This window comes from Antennarius striatus, chromosome 15, assembly GCF_040054535.1.
Source record: "Antennarius striatus isolate MH-2024 chromosome 15, ASM4005453v1, whole genome shotgun sequence".
Classification (NCBI taxonomy): Eukaryota; Metazoa; Chordata; class Actinopteri; order Lophiiformes; family Antennariidae; genus Antennarius; species Antennarius striatus.
In genome coordinates this window covers 10376003-10394225 of record NC_090790.1, presented here as the reverse complement: position 1 = coordinate 10394225, position 18223 = coordinate 10376003, and the positions used below count along the sequence as shown (strand labels likewise).

Here is an 18223-nt window from a genome sequence, read left to right as displayed (position 1 = left end):
ATGGAACTGCTGTTGAACCTTATAGATGAAAAACTATCATTAAGACTAAATACAAGTTCAGCAACTGGTCATCCTCTTCATCATCTTAGGATCTCATATCTCTGCTCCGTCTATTTACTTGTCTTGGCCACACAGACGCATGAGGGTGTCTCCATAATTGCCTGATACTTCAGACTGGAAAGAAAGGACAGAGGGAATATTTTTTTAAAAATGCCATGTTAAAAGTAGGGTAAACTTTGTCTAGTGTCTCATGTTTTCATATAAACGGTGTCCTGACCTCTAACTGAGAATAGAGGGAATTTCCAAACAGCTTCTTGTACTCCGCTCTGACATCCAGCAAATCGACCTCTGAGCGACTGACTAGGATCCTGGTCAGAACAGATTCTGTGGTTCCGGCACCCTGAATGATATAGCAGATAAAAACCAACCTCATCGTTTGTTCACACACTTCTCTGCAATTGTGACTTCTAATCTCAGCCTGTTAGCACATTTGGTCAAAGCAGAAATAAAACTTAGGCTTAACATTCCTTTCCACGCCACTGGTGCCCAATACAATTACATGATGCAGCTAAAAAAGGACAGTGTAACCTCACAATACGTCTATTTTGTTGTGAGAGCTGCTGAAAAAGCTGCATTTATGGTTCTAAAGGCCCTCATAGTGTTAAAATGCATAACTCACCTTCATGCTTTTGAATAGTCTCTCAGCAAAGAATGCAGGAACGCTCTTCACACATTTAACTAAAAAAAACAACAACCCCAAAAACATTTCTTAGGTAAAAGGGTTTCAAATGTGATGTAGTTAATTTACCCTTTATGGGAAACAAGCAACATGAATAAAAAGTGACAACTTTTTTTCCCTCACCAACAGCCACAAGCAGCTCCTCCAGGTTCCCAGACATTTCGCTCTCAATGCTCTCCTGCAGAGTCTTCTTGCTAATGGCCTTGTACTCTACCAGCGCTGCAAAAACACCACAGATCTGAATAGAATGTAATCTCAATGGCTGTCAAAAGCCTTCCCTGCTAAGATTATATTTTGACAACAAGACTGATTACTGTTCCCTGGACTTCTTAATCCATCACTGGTTTGTTCTTCTTTCATGATTTAAAATACGGATAAATCCCTGCAAAATTTGACTGTCCCAGCGAAAGCTTTATGATAAGTGATGGTGAATGTGGGGAAACATCTGCTTTGAAATTGGTTGTACACCCACAACTACAAACACTAACTGTACTTATGTAAAGAAAAACATCTATCGGGTGTACCCACTCTGACGAAGCTGGGGAATACTCCTGTGGCACAGGATGTCAATGAACTTGTCTTCATCGGTCCCCCACTTCTTCTCTCCTGCTTCGTACAGAGCCTGGGAGGAATGACAACAAGTCTGAAAAGAGTACAGGAATTTCATGGTTCCATCCATCCTGTAGACGACCGTAGTCATCTCGTCAATGGAGGCTTATCCGCTTCGTGGGTCACAGGTCTGCTGGACCCTATCCCAGCTAGATATGGGCGAGAGGCAGGGTACATCCCGGATAAGATTCCAGCTCACTGCAGGGCTGGTCGCATCCGATGGATGCAATGCAAGACACAACTTTGACCAGAAAAAAAAGTAGATGGTGCTTCAGAAAAAGGCTTATTGTGCCGTACCTTTGCATCTGCTTTTGCTTTAGCGGCATCCACGTTGGTGCTCTCGTCTCTCTTACCCTGCAAGGATTACCAGTGGAACGTGGGAAGAAATACATTACACCCAAGGCATTTGCATTTACACAATGGGCTTTTTTGATTGGCAAATTTTCCTACAGCATGACAAACTTCCCAAAGATGCACAAAATCTAGTAGGAAATATTTCCTCGTACTGAAATTTTGTCTCATATAAGACCATATGTTTTCTGGCAACAAGAAATGTATTGCTTTTGCTCGGATTATCAGCTGGGAATGTGTCATACACTCTTTGTACCTCAGCCAAGGTGAGCAGAGCTTTGCCATAATGTCCAGACACCTCAGACTTCAGATCATGAATAATTGATTTCCCAGTTTCTAGAATTAAACAGCACAAGAGAGAACATTTCAGAGAGATTTTAAAAAACAACAACATTCCACCAGAAGAAATAATTCTTAAAACTCTGATGAAGATGCCAACCTGCTAGATATGCTTCAGACAAGGCCTGAATCTGTCTGTTTGATCTAGAGGCAAAGATTTCTGTCAGTGTGGTTTCTGTGGTCCCCGCACCCTGAAAGCAACACACAGAAAATTATTTTTGAAACAACATGCTATTGTACATCAATTTAAAAACCCTATTACCACAAATACACAACTGCCAACTGTGAAGTCCTATTGTAATAAAATTGAATTGATGAAATGAAAATCAGAAACAAAAATCAGAACCAAACAAGTAGAACTCTTTTTAAAAGTGCAACAAAAAGCAGTCATGCTGAAACACTGTATTTGTGCAGGCTCAGTGTATCAACGGGCCTTTAAAGATTTGGTGAAATCCACATAAATTCACCTTGATGGCTGCAATGACTTCGTGACAATCGTAGAGTCCAGGAGGCTTCGCCAAGGCAACCAACAAGTCCTCAAAGTCTCCATGGGTGTCGCCCTCAAGGTCATCTATTAAAGTCTGTTGGAGGAAGGTTCATAACACACGACTCAAGTCAGGCTTTGGCACTCAATAATATTTGGTAATTTTTTTCATTCATAAACCTTTTACATACCCTTCCTGTGGCATTCTCATAAGCCTTAGCAATGAGCTGGCGCTGCGCATTACTTCTCTGGGTCAGCACCTCAATCAGAGTTTTTTCCGTTGTACCTTAGAAGAAGAAAGACATCATCACTGAACTTAAGCATCACTAATACTGGTAATGGGAGCTGAACTTACCAATGCCCTCTATGGCCTTCCTCAGTGTAGCCACATCTTCTTCCACTTTGAAGTTTGGCTTATCCTTCACAGTTCCTCTAACATTGGACTAACAAACACACAAACACAGATTTACACATGGTAATAAATTTAACACAAACTGCGTGGAACATGGCAAATTACCTTTATATAATGACTAAATGCAGTTTCCTGCACATTTTTTATTCTTTACTGTCCAGTTTGGCTCCACTTAAATCAACATCTCCATATTTATTTGACACTTACTGTCACTGTTAGTGAGGAAGGCGAGTCTAAGAGAAGGTCCAGGTCATCCTACAACATAAGCCAACAAAGATACTTCAAATTCCATTACAATCCCTTTACATTAAACCTAAAATGTAACTCAAAACACATCATCCCTAATCTGAAGCTCCTTCAGATTCGGCCTTGAAGGAAGTCTGACTAGGGTGGGAAAAAAAAGTTTTACCACATAAGCATCGTCATATCGGCGAACATTTCTTTAACAAATTTATTTCCAATGGTTTATTTCTCTCAGTGCATCCTTATCAATCCACAATTTCCACCCAATTGTCGGTGATGTTTGAGCTAACTAACGCAATCGTCTGGAGCGTTCAGCTGAATCTGAAACCAGACACCTGACCACCGACGCGTAAAACCCACAACACAACGCAGGACAAGGACGTCTGCACACATCAAGACTAAGATCAGACGTCACATAATTACAATTTTGGATCTTACCTGAGCGAGGAGACAGGATTGATGTCAGGAGAGGTATTTCAGGGGACAAATTCGCCACACCCTTCAGAGAAAGCGGGACGTCAGCGCACACATGAAGTGGAGGAAGTTGAATCACGAAGACCTCCTAAACTCCTCCTTTGTCCCCACTAACAGTTCACTGCTCCATCACACGCGTCACGGCACCAACCAGGAATTCTGGACTGAGTTGTTAGATGCAGAATAAGTAAAAAAAAAGAAAGAATTACGCAGGTAATTCTAAAAAAATTGCCTGCGTAAAATGCGCATTTCATAATCACTGTGCACACCCAGTCGTGTTATAACAGTCATGTTTGCTCACAGGTTAACGTCAGTAATATGAGTCAGATGAGAAGATGAAGGAACATGTTTGCACAATGACTCTTACCTCTTTATTCAGTCAGAACATCAGGATTTTCGATAAAAGTCCGCCCCTGACGACCTTTATGAAGACAGGCAGAAACATATATTTCCCTAAATCCTAAACTCGTTTACATGTACATTATTTAAATAATGGATAATTGTATTAAATTAAGTGAGAGTTAAACTGATAGCCCAACTTCATATCATACTGATCTGGCAATAACTGTTATAAATAAATTAATCTCCAGGGACACAAAAGAAAGAGACATTGGGGAGACATTTAGCTGCTGTCGGACTAAGCGGTGAAGTGTGAAAACTTTACAAAGAATAAAAAACTAGAGTATGAAGCATATATCAAGAGGAGAAGGCAGCTGCGACACCCGGTGACAAAATGTAGACACTACATTTGAGTTGAGCCAGATTGAACCTTGGATGGTTGCTCGGGTCTGGATGAAGGAGATTCTGCACCATAACAGAAAGTTAGATACTGCAGGAACGGATGCAAGGATTTATTGTTTAATCCAGTGTTCCTGTATCTTGAGTCATCTAAATAGCGTTCTGTCACCCCCAGCTCGTGATTGGATCCAGCTGAAAGGGGCGTGGACCTCGGCGTCTCGCTCCTGCAGTGGTGCGGCCTGATTGGTTACATCCAGCCTCCGTCCACCAATCATTGGGATTCGGCAGGAGCCTAAGCTTGAAAAGCTCCATCAGCGTGACAATCGGGGCTGCCGCCACTTTGCTACACAGTTTGGGAGAATACTGCTGAGTCTGTGATAACTGAGGCACTTAGATTTACGCAAAGAAACGGGCCAGGGATACCAGTTCCAAAAACCGATGTTGTCATTTATGACTGTCAGGAGTAGGTAATCCCCTGTTAGTAAACACTAGGCTAAGGGGTGCTGACTGCCCTTGTCTTTATTCTTGTTTTGTTTTTTTGTAGTAAATAGACCGAGTAACGTTTCGGAGTTTGGGTTTCTCCACCTTGTTTACTTATTTATTCTTAAAGTATCAGCTCCATTGTACTGAGTCCTCCTTTTGTTAGATTGTTTCTTTGTGTTGAACAGCAGCCATCGGTCCGTCATTCTTAGTTTGGTTTTTACACCTCATTTTGTTTGTTTGTCAGTTAAACTGCACTGTGTTAATAAATAACTTTACTTTAACCATCTTAATCTGGTTTTATGTTCCGTTCCCTTTTCCATCACGAGCTAAGGGTCATAACACCATCCATCCATTCACCCATCTTCTTGATTTATAAGGGACTCTGCTACATTTCTGGTCCCGCAACCCACATACAGTACTGACAGTCTTGATTCTAAATGTGGAACGTTTGATAGGTGTCAAAGATTCGACGTGTCATATAAAGTGGAACACCTGGTCCGCCAGACAGCAGTAACGTACTCGGGTCTAGTAAGACCCTTTGTGAGGACGCTCACTCCGCCGTAGCTGTGAATTTTTATAAACATTTTCTCCTTGACCCCGCCTCCCTCTGGCGAGTAGTGTGTTTCAGAGTGTTTTTTTTCCTCGGCTTACTGTCTGGAAGGTGGAAGGTGAAACGCTTTCGCTTTGGATTGGCGAATCATCCGCCGTCCTTTGCACAATGAGGTTGAAATGTTAACACAATCGTAATGTATAATTTATGTAATGACACACAAAGCATAATAAATGGTAAATACGTCATAATTCAAACTTTAGTCGGACTTCGAAAAACGGGCAAATCTCCTGTCAGTTTAAGATCTGTGTGAAATTTAGTCTCGTTAAGGTCCTTCCCGTTCTTTGACAGCTCGGCACTCGACATCAAAGAGGCTCTATTGATACTCTACGTGTCATCGAGAATTGTAACTACTGTATATTCCAGCAACTTTATACAATTCACAAATTTTGGAGCAAGATGAGGTTCGACATATTTCAGTCTTTATTCATTTGTTAATGTACCGAACTGAGCTGTACCACTGACGGCAAATTCTCAACTTGCGAGCTGACAAGCAATAGGGAACCTCTCAGCTTTGTGATGGCTAGCCGGAGTTAGCTGCCTTGTCTCATCATGCCATCGATTTGGTCACGACTTTAATAGTTATACTAGTTTAACATTTCTTGGTTCGACAAGGAGTGTGCATCATTTAAAGCGTGAACGTTTTTTAGTCTTTGTAGGCTAACTTCAACAACGAGCGTTGATTGAGGCTCCGCTGTAATTAGCTAGCTAGCTAGTTCCATTGTTTACATTGATACGATCAGCTGAATTGGTCGTTGGGCATGTTGTGGTTGTAGTAACAATGGACCGACCACACTACAGCCACATTGGATACAGCAACATGGAGCTGGGAGGTAGCTAACGTTTATCTCCATACGATCCTACCAAAATGAGGAGTTTGTTTGTCCTTAGTAACTCTTAACCCAAACAAAGGATATATGAAGAAATTAGGACATAACTTGCACCAGGAACTAGTCCAGAGTTCTGAAACCAGGATGATACTGAAGACCCTGCTGATCATCAGTCTCCTTGGCTGTGTGAAATGTCAAGAGAACCAGAGTATGACACCAGAGGAGAAGAATGTCATCAGGTAACCATTTTATTTAAAAGCATTAATTATTTTGTTTATATACAAAATGTGACATTTTGTCCTTTCATTAATTTTGTTTTTTTGCTTTGTAGGGATCAGATTATTGAAATGTTTGATCATGCTTATGGCAGTTATATGGTAAGTTGTGTATTTTGATTTCAAAATTGCCATCATCACTACATGCCGTCTGCATGTGGAAAGCTAAGACAAGTTGAAGACACAATTTAATTGTAGTGCTCTTTATTTCTGTTATATGTTGCTACTGGGAATTGAATTAGTTTCTGCACATTTTAGAACTCGTGATTCAGCAGTAAGGCATTTAGCTGTGAGGTGTGCGTTCCTTTTCTGTCTAGAGAATTCTCAACCCTCTGGCTGTCTTCCATCAAGAGTATCTCAACTGTTAAATGAAACTTGCACACAAATGCTGTTTTTCTTTTATTGTAGAAATATGCCTATCCAGCAGATGAGCTTATGCCTCTAAGCTGCAAGGGCAGAGTCCGTGGTGAGGAGCCCAATAGAGGAGACATTGATGACTCACTGGGGAAGTACGTTTATTATCATAAAACACATCATATATCATGATACATGAATTAATTATCATTGTTATATTTTCAAGCAGACAAAAACAACCGACTTTGTGTGCTGTGGCCTCGTAGTCTTCCTTCATAGGACTGAGTTACAGCTGCTTTTCAAGCACTCAAGTCACAGTTTCCAATAATATGACTACCTGTACATAAAATTATGCAAATATAGTCATTTGAAAGGGTACAAATACATTTTTATGGGAGCAAATAAGTCAATATAAAAATAAAAGCCAATATATTTGTAAATTATTGTATCAATAATCAGAAGACAGACATTTCTTTTTATAGTACTCGGCTTTTTCGAACATGTAATTGAAAAGTGTAGATGCCTGCGTTACAGGAATGCATCAATTACATGCAAATTTAGGTCAGTGAAATGATGGCAGTAAATCTAAAACTTAAAATACATTCCTTTATGTAACACACATGCTGCATAATGGAATTTCATTCAAATGTCATTCTTTGCAAATGATACTGGATCAGATTCTAAAGGCTCTTCCTATGCCTTCTTTCTTTTCTGCAGGTTTTCACTCACACTCATCGACACCCTTGATACCTTGGTGGTGAGTACTTGCGTTTACTCTCTAAGTATAAAAATAGTTTGATTTGCTTGATCTGCATTTGTAGTTTCTTTCCTAACTGACAGAAGATTTTCTGTTTGTTTGTGTTTCTTCATGTGTGCAAGAACAGGTTTTAAATAAGCTTGATGAGTTTGAGGATGCCGTAAGGAAGGCTGTGAGGGATGTACGTCTGGACAATGATGTGGTGGTGTCTGTGTTCGAGACAAACATCAGGGTTTTAGGGTATGAAGCTGTGGTTTATTTACTTGATTTCTGTGTCTGTTTCTGTGTGTCTGTATTAATGTATAGTCCATTTCTGTTAGTAGGCAGCATTGTCCAGCATTGTGTCTACCTACAGTATCTCTTTCCGGCTTGTAAATCTATACAGAGGGCTTCTGGGAGCACACGTGATGGCTGACCTGCTACGTCAACGTGGGGAGAGGATGCAGTGGTATCAAGATGAGCTCCTACACATGGCCAAAGAGCTGGGTCATCGATTGCTGCCTGCCTTTAACACTACAAGTGGCCTTCCTTACCCTAAGGTATTCCTAATTTGATTGTTAAATGTCATAGGACTTATTAATATGTGTATTGCATGTGTGTGCTGGTACCTCGTTCTGAATTAAAAGGAAGATGTGTGTTTCTTCTGAGCCAGTTATGAAGTTGAGGCTTTTGTATTTTCTGCAGATTCATCAATGAGTCGCACACATCATAACAACTTGCATTTTTCAGAAACAGCTGTCTTAAAAATAAGGCTTATGCAGGCCATAGTTTGTCCTATGTGATGTTGAGATAAAATTAACTCCAACAAAAAGTTTTAGATAATTTTAAACTAGAGTTTCTGCAGTTTAAATTCAACATCTATTTTGTTAACGATCTACTGAAATTAGGCAGGACACCAGATGAATAATTACAATTTGTCATTTTTATCTCCATTTTGACTGTAAGCCCTGTGTAGTGCTGTATTTACTAAGTACACTCTTAGTTTATTTAGAGACTCACATAAAATAGTTCCACATAATCAGTCAGTCACTGAGGAATTACTGAACTATATATTACTTATGTAATAAGTGACTAAAGGGAGTTTAAACTGATTATGGTGACAACGTTAACTTACTTTTTTGTTTTTCTAGGTGAACCTGCGGTATGGAGTCATAAACCCACTTTCACGCACAGGCACTGAATCAGACACCTGCACAGCATGCGCAGGAACGATGATCCTGGAGTTTGCTGCCCTCAGCAGATTGTCAGGAGAGTCTGTGTTTGAGGTACAACCTCTTGCTGCCTCCACAAATTAAGTTTTTTTGTTAAATTTGGTTTATATAAATATGCTGTATATTATTGGTTTTCTCAGAAATTGTATCAGTTGCAGAAAGATAAAACCACAACATAAATAATGTCTGCGTGGGTCCTTTCGGGGTTCTCCGGCTTCTTCCCACCTCCAAAAAACGTGCTTCAGGTTGATTGGCCGTTCCAAATTGCCTGTAGTGAGTGAGTGTGAGCGTGCATGGTCTTCTGTCTTTGTGTGGCTCCCCAGCACACTGGTGTCGTGGCCGGAGTTTTCCCCGCCTCAAGTCCCATGACAGCTGGGATAGGCTCCAGCTTCCTGTGACCCGCTACGGCAAATAAAGCGTTTCAGAAGATGAATGAATGAATGAATGAATAATTTATTTAGTTTCATTTAAATCTCCATGATTATCCTACAGGCAAATGCAAGAAAAGCGCTGGACGTTCTGTGGGAGAGGAGACAGAGAGGAAGTGACCTGGTGGGAACTGTCATTAATATCCATAATGAAGAATGGGTCCGGAGGGGTGAGGCACTTTGAATACACACATGAAATTTAAAGTTTGCTGTCTGAAGCCCTTTGGGGTGCATATTGTGTAAAAATAAAACTGACCTTGTTTTAAAAGTAAAGTTGAGAGAAATCCATCGCACATTTAAAGTGAAAACACATCTCTTCAGTGGATTAAAAAAATCCGTACATGATACACACACGCACACACACACACACACACACACACACACACACACACACACACACACACACACACACACACACACACACACACACACACACACACACACACACACACACACACACACACACACCTTCTTTGCCATCGTGGCATGTATGTATACATAGTAACACACTGAATCTTTATCAACAGTCTGTGAATGAACCAGTTTGTTCTTTTCCGTGTTTTCAGATAGTGGTGTTGGTGCCGGTATCGACTCATACTATGAGTATCTGATGAAAGCTTACATACTTCTAGGAGACGATGTTTTTCTGGACAGATTCAACATAGTGAGTCATCTGAACGTCTACTTCGAAGCATTTTGAATGTGTTTTCTTGTTCAGCGGGCTATATCAGTGGCTCATTCCTGGCCATGCTGTGTACAGTTTAATTTTGACTTCAAAATATTTTTCAGTTAATACTTACGTATTTTTCATGTTTCTCAGCACTACAGTGCCATTATGAAGTACATTAGTCAACCTCCCCTGCTGCTCAGTGTGCACATGCACAACCCCACTGTGAGTGTACGCAGCTGGATGGACTCTCTTTTGGCATTCTTCCCTGGTTTACAGGTCAGTGATGTGTCACAATATACACTCTGTTAATCCCATTTATCCCTGTTAGAGCACTGTAGAAAGGCTGGAAGCAGACTCATTTTTAGGGAGTACCATCTATTTTTTCACACAGGTTTTGAGAGGAGACCTGAAACCAGCTATTGAGACTCATGAAATGCTTTACCAAGTCACCAAACAGCACAAATTTCTCCCAGAGGTAAAGATTCTCTGCAGTCTTTTGCCCCGTTTCCTCTGCTTGGTGTTTGCTGATTTCTTCTTTGGTCTGTTCGCTTCTTTGTGTTTCCAGTAGGTAAAAACCAACTGGTACCTGATACTGCTTTTTTTTTTTAAATAACACCTTGTTTGCAGTTCCAAGTTAGCCCAGCAGGTACTAGAAGGTCATGTAAATGTTACAGATCTGTGATTGGTCAATGTCTGGTGAGCACAAAGTATCCTGTACAGCACAAATCAATGCCACCACATGTGGCCGGTTCTAGTGAATGACGTACTGTTCTTGCATATTGGCAAGTTAAAGTATTAATAACATTTATTGGGGGTGGGTCATAATGATGATGGTATATTTTACACAATTGTATATCACTGTGCTTTTACATAGTAATGGTTTTTCCATGAATACAAATAAAAGTTTTTAAATGTAATCAGATGGGAGTATTCGATTAAATCCATTTGATTAAACAGTGTAACAAATAAAGGAGCTCCTGAAAAAGCCTCTTGGATGAGAGGTGGAACATCCTCAACTGTTTTAAAGCAAGTCCAGTGGATTATCTTTTGCTTGTCTTGATTTACTTGGACCTGGAGGGCTGAGAACCTTAACATGAATCAGAATGGTGGAAAAATATTCTAAGTTATTAAGCGGTCCTTCTCAGTGCAGTTTGTCTCCTATAACAGAATCATAAGTACTAAGGGGACAAAACAAACCTGAATATCATCCTATCATCAAACTGTAATGTGCAGCTCCTTTTAAGTTCCAATGAGAATTCTATATAAAATCCAGCATCACTGAAGTACTTTTCTGTCTTGGCCTAATTTCCCTGCAGGCGTTCACCACAGAGTTTCGTGTCCATTGGGGCCAACACCTGCTCAGACCAGAGTTTGCAGAAAGCACTTACTACCTCTACAAGGTGAAAAACCTAAAAACATGAACACTTATCCTTTTTTTGACAATGTGAAGCTAGTGGCCTGTTAGAAGTGAACTAATTAATCACTCAGCACCATGATTGCACTCTAAACACAAAGCATATTTATAGCAAAGAGGTCTGTGCAGGATGTGTTATAGAGCTGTTCTGATGATCTCTGCAGGCCACTGGTGACCCTTACTACCTCAGAGTGGGACAGTCCATTGTGGAAAAGCTGAATGCCTACGCCAGGGTGCCTTGTGGGTTTGCTGCTGTGCAAGACGTTCGTACAGGGACACATGAGGATAGGTATGCAGAATAAATACTGTTAGGCACATGTTTACAGTGGGGGGAAAAAAAATTCTTAGATTTTAGGAAGAGAAACTTTTGAGGTAGAAGTCTGTTAAAATCCTGGAAATGACTTCTTACTTCTTGAAATATATTCTATGAACATCTTTTTTCTCTCTTCATGTATTTTTGTCTGCGTATAGGATGGACTCATTCTTTCTAGCTGAGATGTTTAAATACCTCTATCTACTATTTTCGGAGGAGAGTGAGCTTCCAATCGATATAGATGACTACATTTTCACCACAGAGGCACACCTTCTCCCCGTATCTCTGTCGACTACCAAGCCTCCATGTCAAGGCAATAATACGGTAAGAGCTCAAGTTAATTTAAGTGGTATTATATATGACCTTAGTCTATACTGTATAATGTTTTACAAAAGTGTAGTGTACTACAGGTTTTTTTTAAAATGAATTTTACTGAAATGATCTCTGCCTTTCATGAATTGTCATCAGAATATAATGGCCATAATGTTAACTACTGGTTCTGCACTTTAGGAGACTTTTCCTGCTTTCCAAGATGAAGATTTGTTCACACACTCCTGCCCCAGCATGGAGACGCTGTTTCCAAACAACCCTTCATTTGCCAAAACCATCCGGGATGGCTACAAGTACCTCACTGGAGTGGGGCGAGCCTTCCATCCCTTACCGTTCAGGTAGAAGGACCCCAGTGGGCTTTTAATTTTAGAGTCAAATCCCTAGTGAAGCGTGTTAAGTCAGGATTACTTTGAGTTGTAAACTGGGTCTGTTTGTACTTTACAGGGAAATTGAATTACCATTCCATGATAACGGCATGGAGCCTGTAGAGTTCTTGAAAAGCATGGGCATTTCTCTGACTCCACTGAATGAGGCCATAGAAGGTAGCAGGGGGAATCACAAGGTATTTTAATTTTTACTCCCACTAGTTCTGCTGTATCTTAGCTAGTCACATGTTTATCTGTACATATTAACCTTCAAGTCCTTAGAACACAACACTGTCAAGATAAGACATCCCTATAAAAATTTATTTGGTTCAAATCTTTAAAAATCCTAGTTCTCAGAGCAAACGTATTATTTGATTTTAAAGTTGAATAATGTTTGTGTTGTGCAATGCTGCACAGGTTTTTCCTCAGAGCATTTAGTCATCTCTTAAATCCTTGAGTTGCAGCTATTTAAAATTAAAATTTTATTAAACAAAGTTTTCTTAAATGGTCTAAAACAGAAAGTCTTGTTTTCAAGTATAATTTGTGCCATAATTACCTAGTTAGAAAAGCATATAAGTGCTAAAACAGGCATTTTATAAATGTTTTCATGATTTCTATCATGCTTAGTCGAAGTGGTAATGACTTAAAAATTCTCTCCCTGAATTTACTGAAAAATTAGTTGAATTTGGTAAAACAATGGAAAAAAGATCATTCATATGAGTTAAATGCTTGTAAAAAATGTCTAGATTTGAAACACAATTCTGTTTATGTGGTTTTAATGAAGGCTTCAAACAACCAAATGATTCTAGCATTTTTATAATGTAGGAATGCTTCAATGGTGCCAAACAGGTCAATCTTAGAACCTGTTGTTAAATCAATTCTGTTTCTCAAATACAAAATATGCACAAAAGATCTTAAACTGTGAATTAAAAAAATACCAAAAGAAAACAAATCCTCATCAGTCAGTAAGCCTTTTTAAATGGGTTGATTGCACTGAATTAATAGGAATTTTAATTCTAAAACAAAAAGGTTCCTTTCTAGACGTAAACATGCCACTTGTTTTATTCACGTGGATCCCTACAGGAGCATAAGGGAGTGTATCGGCTAAAACTTGTGGCAGAGGTAAACCAGACTCCGGAGGATGAGGTTGTTCCACATATAGTCCAACTCATATCACCCCCATTTCTGGGCAGGACGGTCCTCACAGCAGGGCCTGCAAAGTTTGGAATGGACCTCGCCAAGCAGGAGCATGGGGTGAGTTACCAATGTGACACCTTCTATATCGCTATAAGAAACTCAATGACCTACAATAACACATTCAAACCCCTGTGCTGCAGGTGAAGGGTCGTATTGTGAAAGCATCACCCTACACTGCATGTGGGCCAATAGATAATACAGTCGAGCTTAAAGGCCACATCGCCTTGGCTCTGCGCGGTGACTGCATGTTTGCTGCAAAGGCTCGCCGACTGCAGGAGGCAGGAGCCGTCGGAGTCATCTTTATAGGTGAGGATGATTCCCACTGGAGTTGATCCACATCAAAGCTACATACACAGAGCGTATAATACCTGCCAAATATAATATATTTAGACCTAAAAAACAAATTCAGTGATTCCATTTACTTCATTATCTCCTCCCAGACCACCGTGACGGAAGCAGCAGCGAGGAGACTCCTCTCTTTCAGATGGTTGGAGATGGAGACTCCACTGCAGACATTACCCTGCCTTTGGTCTTCCTGTTCAGCCATGAAGGTAGTGTGCTCACAGCTGCTCTAGAGGAACATCGTAATGTGGATGTGCTGCTGCTGCCCAAGGAGAGGCAGCTGGGACAAGGTAAGGACAAGGAAGGTGGTAGTATTCTTTGATTTCATATTCTAAACAAACCCTATTTAAAGGCCAGAACCACTAATATGTTGGACTTCTATCTAACTTACTTTACCTGTGTGAGCACACAGCTTATTCTGAGAAAATAAATCCTACATTATCTTGGTTATTTCAACATTTCTTAGTTTTAAACTTTGATGTAATGATGTAATGTCCGGATTTTAGTAAGCAAACTTTAACTCACTGTTGAGAAAAAAAACTGCAATTACAACAAAAATAAAACTGTGTGGAGAAATCTCACCTATTCCTGTGTTTTCTTTCATCACGATTGGGTAGATAATCCAGAAAAATCATTTGGCATGAACATCAAACTGCGCCTGACGGAGGAGGGGGAGCTGGAGGAAGGAGCCGCTGGAGGACCCACTTTGGAGTTTGTCTTTGAGAAAGAAGAGGTGCTACTTAAGGAAGAGATGCTTGGAGGTCAACGGAATCAGCAACGGTTGTGTGCAGAGGTGTCAGAGAATGACAGAACTGAACTGTGCACCTCAGGTTCATCTCAAACCCAGAACTCCGACAATGGACTGGACTCCAACCCTTGATCACTGCTGATTTCAACGCAACAGAGTTTTCTGACATACGTTGTCAGGTTATGGATAACATGTGCCTCAGAGCCCCTCACTGCCCTTGATGGAGCCCCAAATGACCAACCTTATATGTTATTGTTAACTAATGAGGGTAGGTTTTGAGGGGTGAAGCGTGCGCTTTCGTCTTACCTCGACTTATAAGAGTCAAAGTGAAGTGTTTCCTCTCTGTGGCACAGGTCTCCTGGCAATGTTGCTTTATGAGACTAAACTTAGCAGTTAAAGGCTAAAAGCTGTAGGCTACGATAGCCAGGCAGGTGGTGACCACACCACGGCTGCTGTGTTGCTAATGTTAGCATATGCTCTACACTTGGTGCTTTTAATTTTTTAAACATACCCCTTCTTTGCCATCGTGGCATTTAAAAAAAAAAAAAACTGTCAAATGTACCTTTACATGGAGCTTCTGCAACATCATTGATGGGTGGAGCCAAGAGGTGAGCAGAGCAAGAGGGGGCAGGTTAGCGTAATGAAAACCCGACCAGCTTCCACTACTTGTGTATGGTCGGCCACTTGATGTTCCAATTCAAACCCCTGTTACTTTGGAGTGGAAGCGGGTCACCCTCACATATCGAGTCACACTGATGCTGACTTCTGTTGCACTTATGCTCTCACCTCTGAAAATGGAACTGTACTGTTAGGTTTTATGCAACGCAATTTGTTTTTACTGTTTATTGCAGATTTCACTTCACTAATGTAGAATATTCAGTAACACTGGTTGAATTGTCACCTTGCCAGTAGGGGTTAACCACACTAACTTCTCAGTGAAACAGTGGAACCTGATGAAGGAGAAGACCCTGGGCCAATGTGGAGTGTTGATTTTATTTTGTAATTTCAGGGAATTTTAAGAGTGAATGCAGTTTGTTCTGTTGAACGAATTAATGAAATGTGTGCAGGTGGGTTTTAGATTTCACGCATATGTGCGCGTGGGCGTGTGTGTACACTCATCACAGCCAGACAGATCATTTCAGATGAATTTCATCATGTGGTGAATTAAAATTGTATAACCATCTTAATTAAAATCTAAATTATCCATGTCATCTTTAACACAACATTGACCAAAGTTGTTTTTTTGTGTGTGTTTTTTTTTACAACTGAAGCCTTTGTGTAACCCTGGTCTAAATGCACCATGATAAGTTGTTCACAGTCCCAGAATTCTTTGCACTTTAAACCCAAAATTATTAAAATAAATAAAATTAGAAATATCCAATAAGATATGATCGCTGGTGTAAAGCCAGGTTTTCTATGAAATGCTGCCAAATTGGAAAAGGCAGTTGATTTGATCTCCAAAGATACAGTTGTACTCAAATGCTCTAGATTGTTGTCTGGCTGAAGCGAACCTGCTGCTGACAGGACTAAATCACACAGTGGGCATTCTTACCTTTAATTTAATGCAGCATTTCAGAAAGATATAGAACATTTTAATTTCCTCATTCTCAGTGATTCACCATTTTTGTCTTGCGTTAATGAAATGTGAGCTGTTTGTGAAGAAAAAAACACTGTGCCAGTGTATTTTTTTTCTTTTAAGTTTGTTTTATTGACTTAGTTTATTTGAGTTCTTAATGCAATGTAACATTTTATAGGTTTTGTTTGCCTGTATGAGACATTATGAACTGGTATACCTCAGGGCTGTGGACTGATATGTTTTCACGTGGAGAAAAGGACCATGGCGGAGTCCGTAGTATTTAATTTAAATCCAGCTGGTTTTTGTTGTTGTTTTTTTTGACTCTGTTAAAAGATCTAACACGCCAAAAGAGATACATGATAAGACTTTTCTGCTTCACATCTTTATTGTTTGACTGTATGTTGAGGTAGCCTCATTAAAATATTAAAATCACAATTTAACCAGTTACCTTTCATCCTGTCTTCCTATATTGCAGTTCTATGACATTTTCTGTATCATTTTACTGCGCCCTCTACATTTTCAACAATTCCCCCAAAAAATGTACCGTATATTCATTCAACATGCATGTGAGCAATAAATATTCCATCAAAATGAAGAAGCAGAAATCAGAAAATAAACTATACATTGACATTACCTCCACTAGTATGTCTTCCTTTTAAGATTTTACTTTATAAAAGATGTATCTGTTAATGAGCCGTTTGAGTAGTTACATCTAAGATTAGTGATTTGCGGAGGCCTCTTAGAATATATGCAGATAAAAATCAACTGAACTAAAAGGAGGTGCAATTTTTCTCTTTCTTGACAGTTCAGTTTTAGTCTAGTGTGTATGGAATATTTGCATTGTCAGGCACAGTGTCAATAAACTTTGAACAAGAGAACCGTGCTGTCTGTAGCATTGGGGCAGGGCCTCAAGGCTCGACACATTTCACCCACTAGAAGGTTAACGTCTAACGGAAAATCAATATGACTTTAAGTGAACAATGTATACCAATCTTGAAAAAAGGCACTACACTCTAATCACACCACATTCTAAACATGGATTCATTCTCTGCGTTTTGCATTATGTCTGCACTGGTGCTTTTATTTTACACATAAATCTTACTTCAATGTTAAGTACCAAAATGAAGTACCAGAGTCTTCTTCAACACAAAGAAAGCAGAGAACATTACTTGTACATCCATGATTGTCTTCCTGTGTGTGAAAGGAACAACCTGGGAGCTACCCAGCATTTGAGGTGTGCTCATGTAGGGCTTAAAACACTTGTTTGCTCTATATCATTCTGTAAGTTCACCTTTATCACATGGATCTATCTACTGTTTACACTCTCCTAGTCAGTCAGTCATCGTCAGATTACCACTGCTATATCGGGTCACGGGGAGCCGCAGCCTATCTCGGCGGCATAGGGCGTGAGGCGGGGGACACTCCGGGCCCGACGCCAGTGTACCGCGGAGCCACACACAAAGACAGACAACCATGCACACACACACTCATTCCTAGAGGCAATTTGGAACGGCCAATCAACCTGAAGCGCATGCTTTTGGAGGTGGGAGGAAGCCGGAAAACCTGGAGAGAATCAACGCAGACACGGGGAGAGCATGCGAACTCCGCACAGAGCGGGAGGTCGAACCCGGGTCCGCCGTGTTGTGAGGCGGCAGCGCTAACCACTGCGCCACCATGTGCAGTGGTTAGCGTGTTACAGTGCCGTGTTACAGTGCCTTTTTTTCTCTCATGTTATTTTTAACATTCTTACATTTAAAGATGTTTTTAATAGGTAAAGCACTCTGAATAGACTTGTATGAACGATATGAATAAAATTTGTATTGCAATATTTCCATACTTGGGGAAGAGATCCTGAGAGAAGCGATGCAGACACAGGGAGAGTCTCCAGGAATAGATTCAAATCCACAATCTCACTGTGTGACTGACCTACT

At 40.3% G+C, this 18223-nt stretch overlaps 2 protein-coding genes across 3 annotated transcripts; one reads left to right on the top strand and one right to left on the bottom strand.

Moving 5' to 3' along the window:
- Positions 1 to 35: 35 nt before the first annotated feature.
- On the bottom strand, positions 36 to 4664 carry LOC137608847 (annexin A3-like). Its single transcript, XM_068335438.1, has 14 exons — positions 4559 to 4664; positions 3616 to 3626; positions 3142 to 3189; positions 2878 to 2965; positions 2714 to 2808; positions 2506 to 2619; positions 2139 to 2229; positions 1956 to 2035; positions 1646 to 1702; positions 1268 to 1361; positions 863 to 958; positions 680 to 738; positions 278 to 400; positions 36 to 174 (listed from the first exon to the last, which is right to left on the bottom strand). Exons 1-14 carry the CDS (start codon positions 4662 to 4664, stop codon positions 115 to 117), a joined length of 1122 nt encoding a protein of 373 aa, XP_068191539.1. The 3' UTR covers positions 36 to 114.
- Positions 4665 to 5635: 971 nt separating this feature from the next.
- On the top strand, positions 5636 to 16737 carry si:ch211-282j22.3 (ER degradation-enhancing alpha-mannosidase-like protein 3). Of its 2 annotated transcripts, XM_068334477.1 has the most exons (20): positions 5636 to 6551; positions 6644 to 6689; positions 6996 to 7096; positions 7659 to 7698; positions 7826 to 7938; positions 8084 to 8237; positions 8829 to 8963; positions 9402 to 9507; positions 9904 to 10001; positions 10158 to 10283; positions 10399 to 10482; positions 11324 to 11407; positions 11586 to 11710; positions 11893 to 12058; positions 12245 to 12402; positions 12509 to 12626; positions 13513 to 13683; positions 13767 to 13932; positions 14067 to 14258; positions 14586 to 16737. In XM_068334477.1, the coding sequence occupies exons 1-20, from the start codon at positions 6400 to 6402 to the stop codon at positions 14846 to 14848; spliced, it is 2598 nt and encodes an 865-aa protein (XP_068190578.1). In that variant the 5' UTR covers positions 5636 to 6399; the 3' UTR covers positions 14849 to 16737. The 2 variants fall into 2 exon arrangements, with proteins under 2 accessions (XP_068190578.1, XP_068190579.1); XM_068334478.1 differs by lacking the exon at positions 10399 to 10482.
- Positions 16738 to 18223: the final 1486 nt, after the last annotated feature.

Coding starts and splice junctions, on each gene's coding strand:
- si:ch211-282j22.3 (XM_068334477.1), top strand. CDS start 6,400: ATGAAGAAATTAGGACATAACTTGCACCAGGAACTAGTCCAGAGTTCT. Junction 11,711..11,892: donor ACAGGGACACATGAGGATAG/GTATGCAGAATA, acceptor GTCTGCGTATAG/GATGGACTCATTCTTTCTAG. Junction 12,059..12,244: donor CATGTCAAGGCAATAATACG/GTAAGAGCTCAA, acceptor TCTGCACTTTAG/GAGACTTTTCCTGCTTTCCA.
- LOC137608847 (XM_068335438.1), bottom strand. CDS start 4,664: ATGATTGGTGGACGGAGGCTGGATGTAACCAATCAGGCCGCACCACTG. Junction 2,809..2,877: donor GAAGGCCATAGAGGGCATTG/GTAAGTTCAGCT, acceptor TCTTCTTCTAAG/GTACAACGGAAAAAACTCTG. Junction 2,230..2,505: donor AAGTCATTGCAGCCATCAAG/GTGAATTTATGT, acceptor TGTTGCTTTCAG/GGTGCGGGGACCACAGAAAC.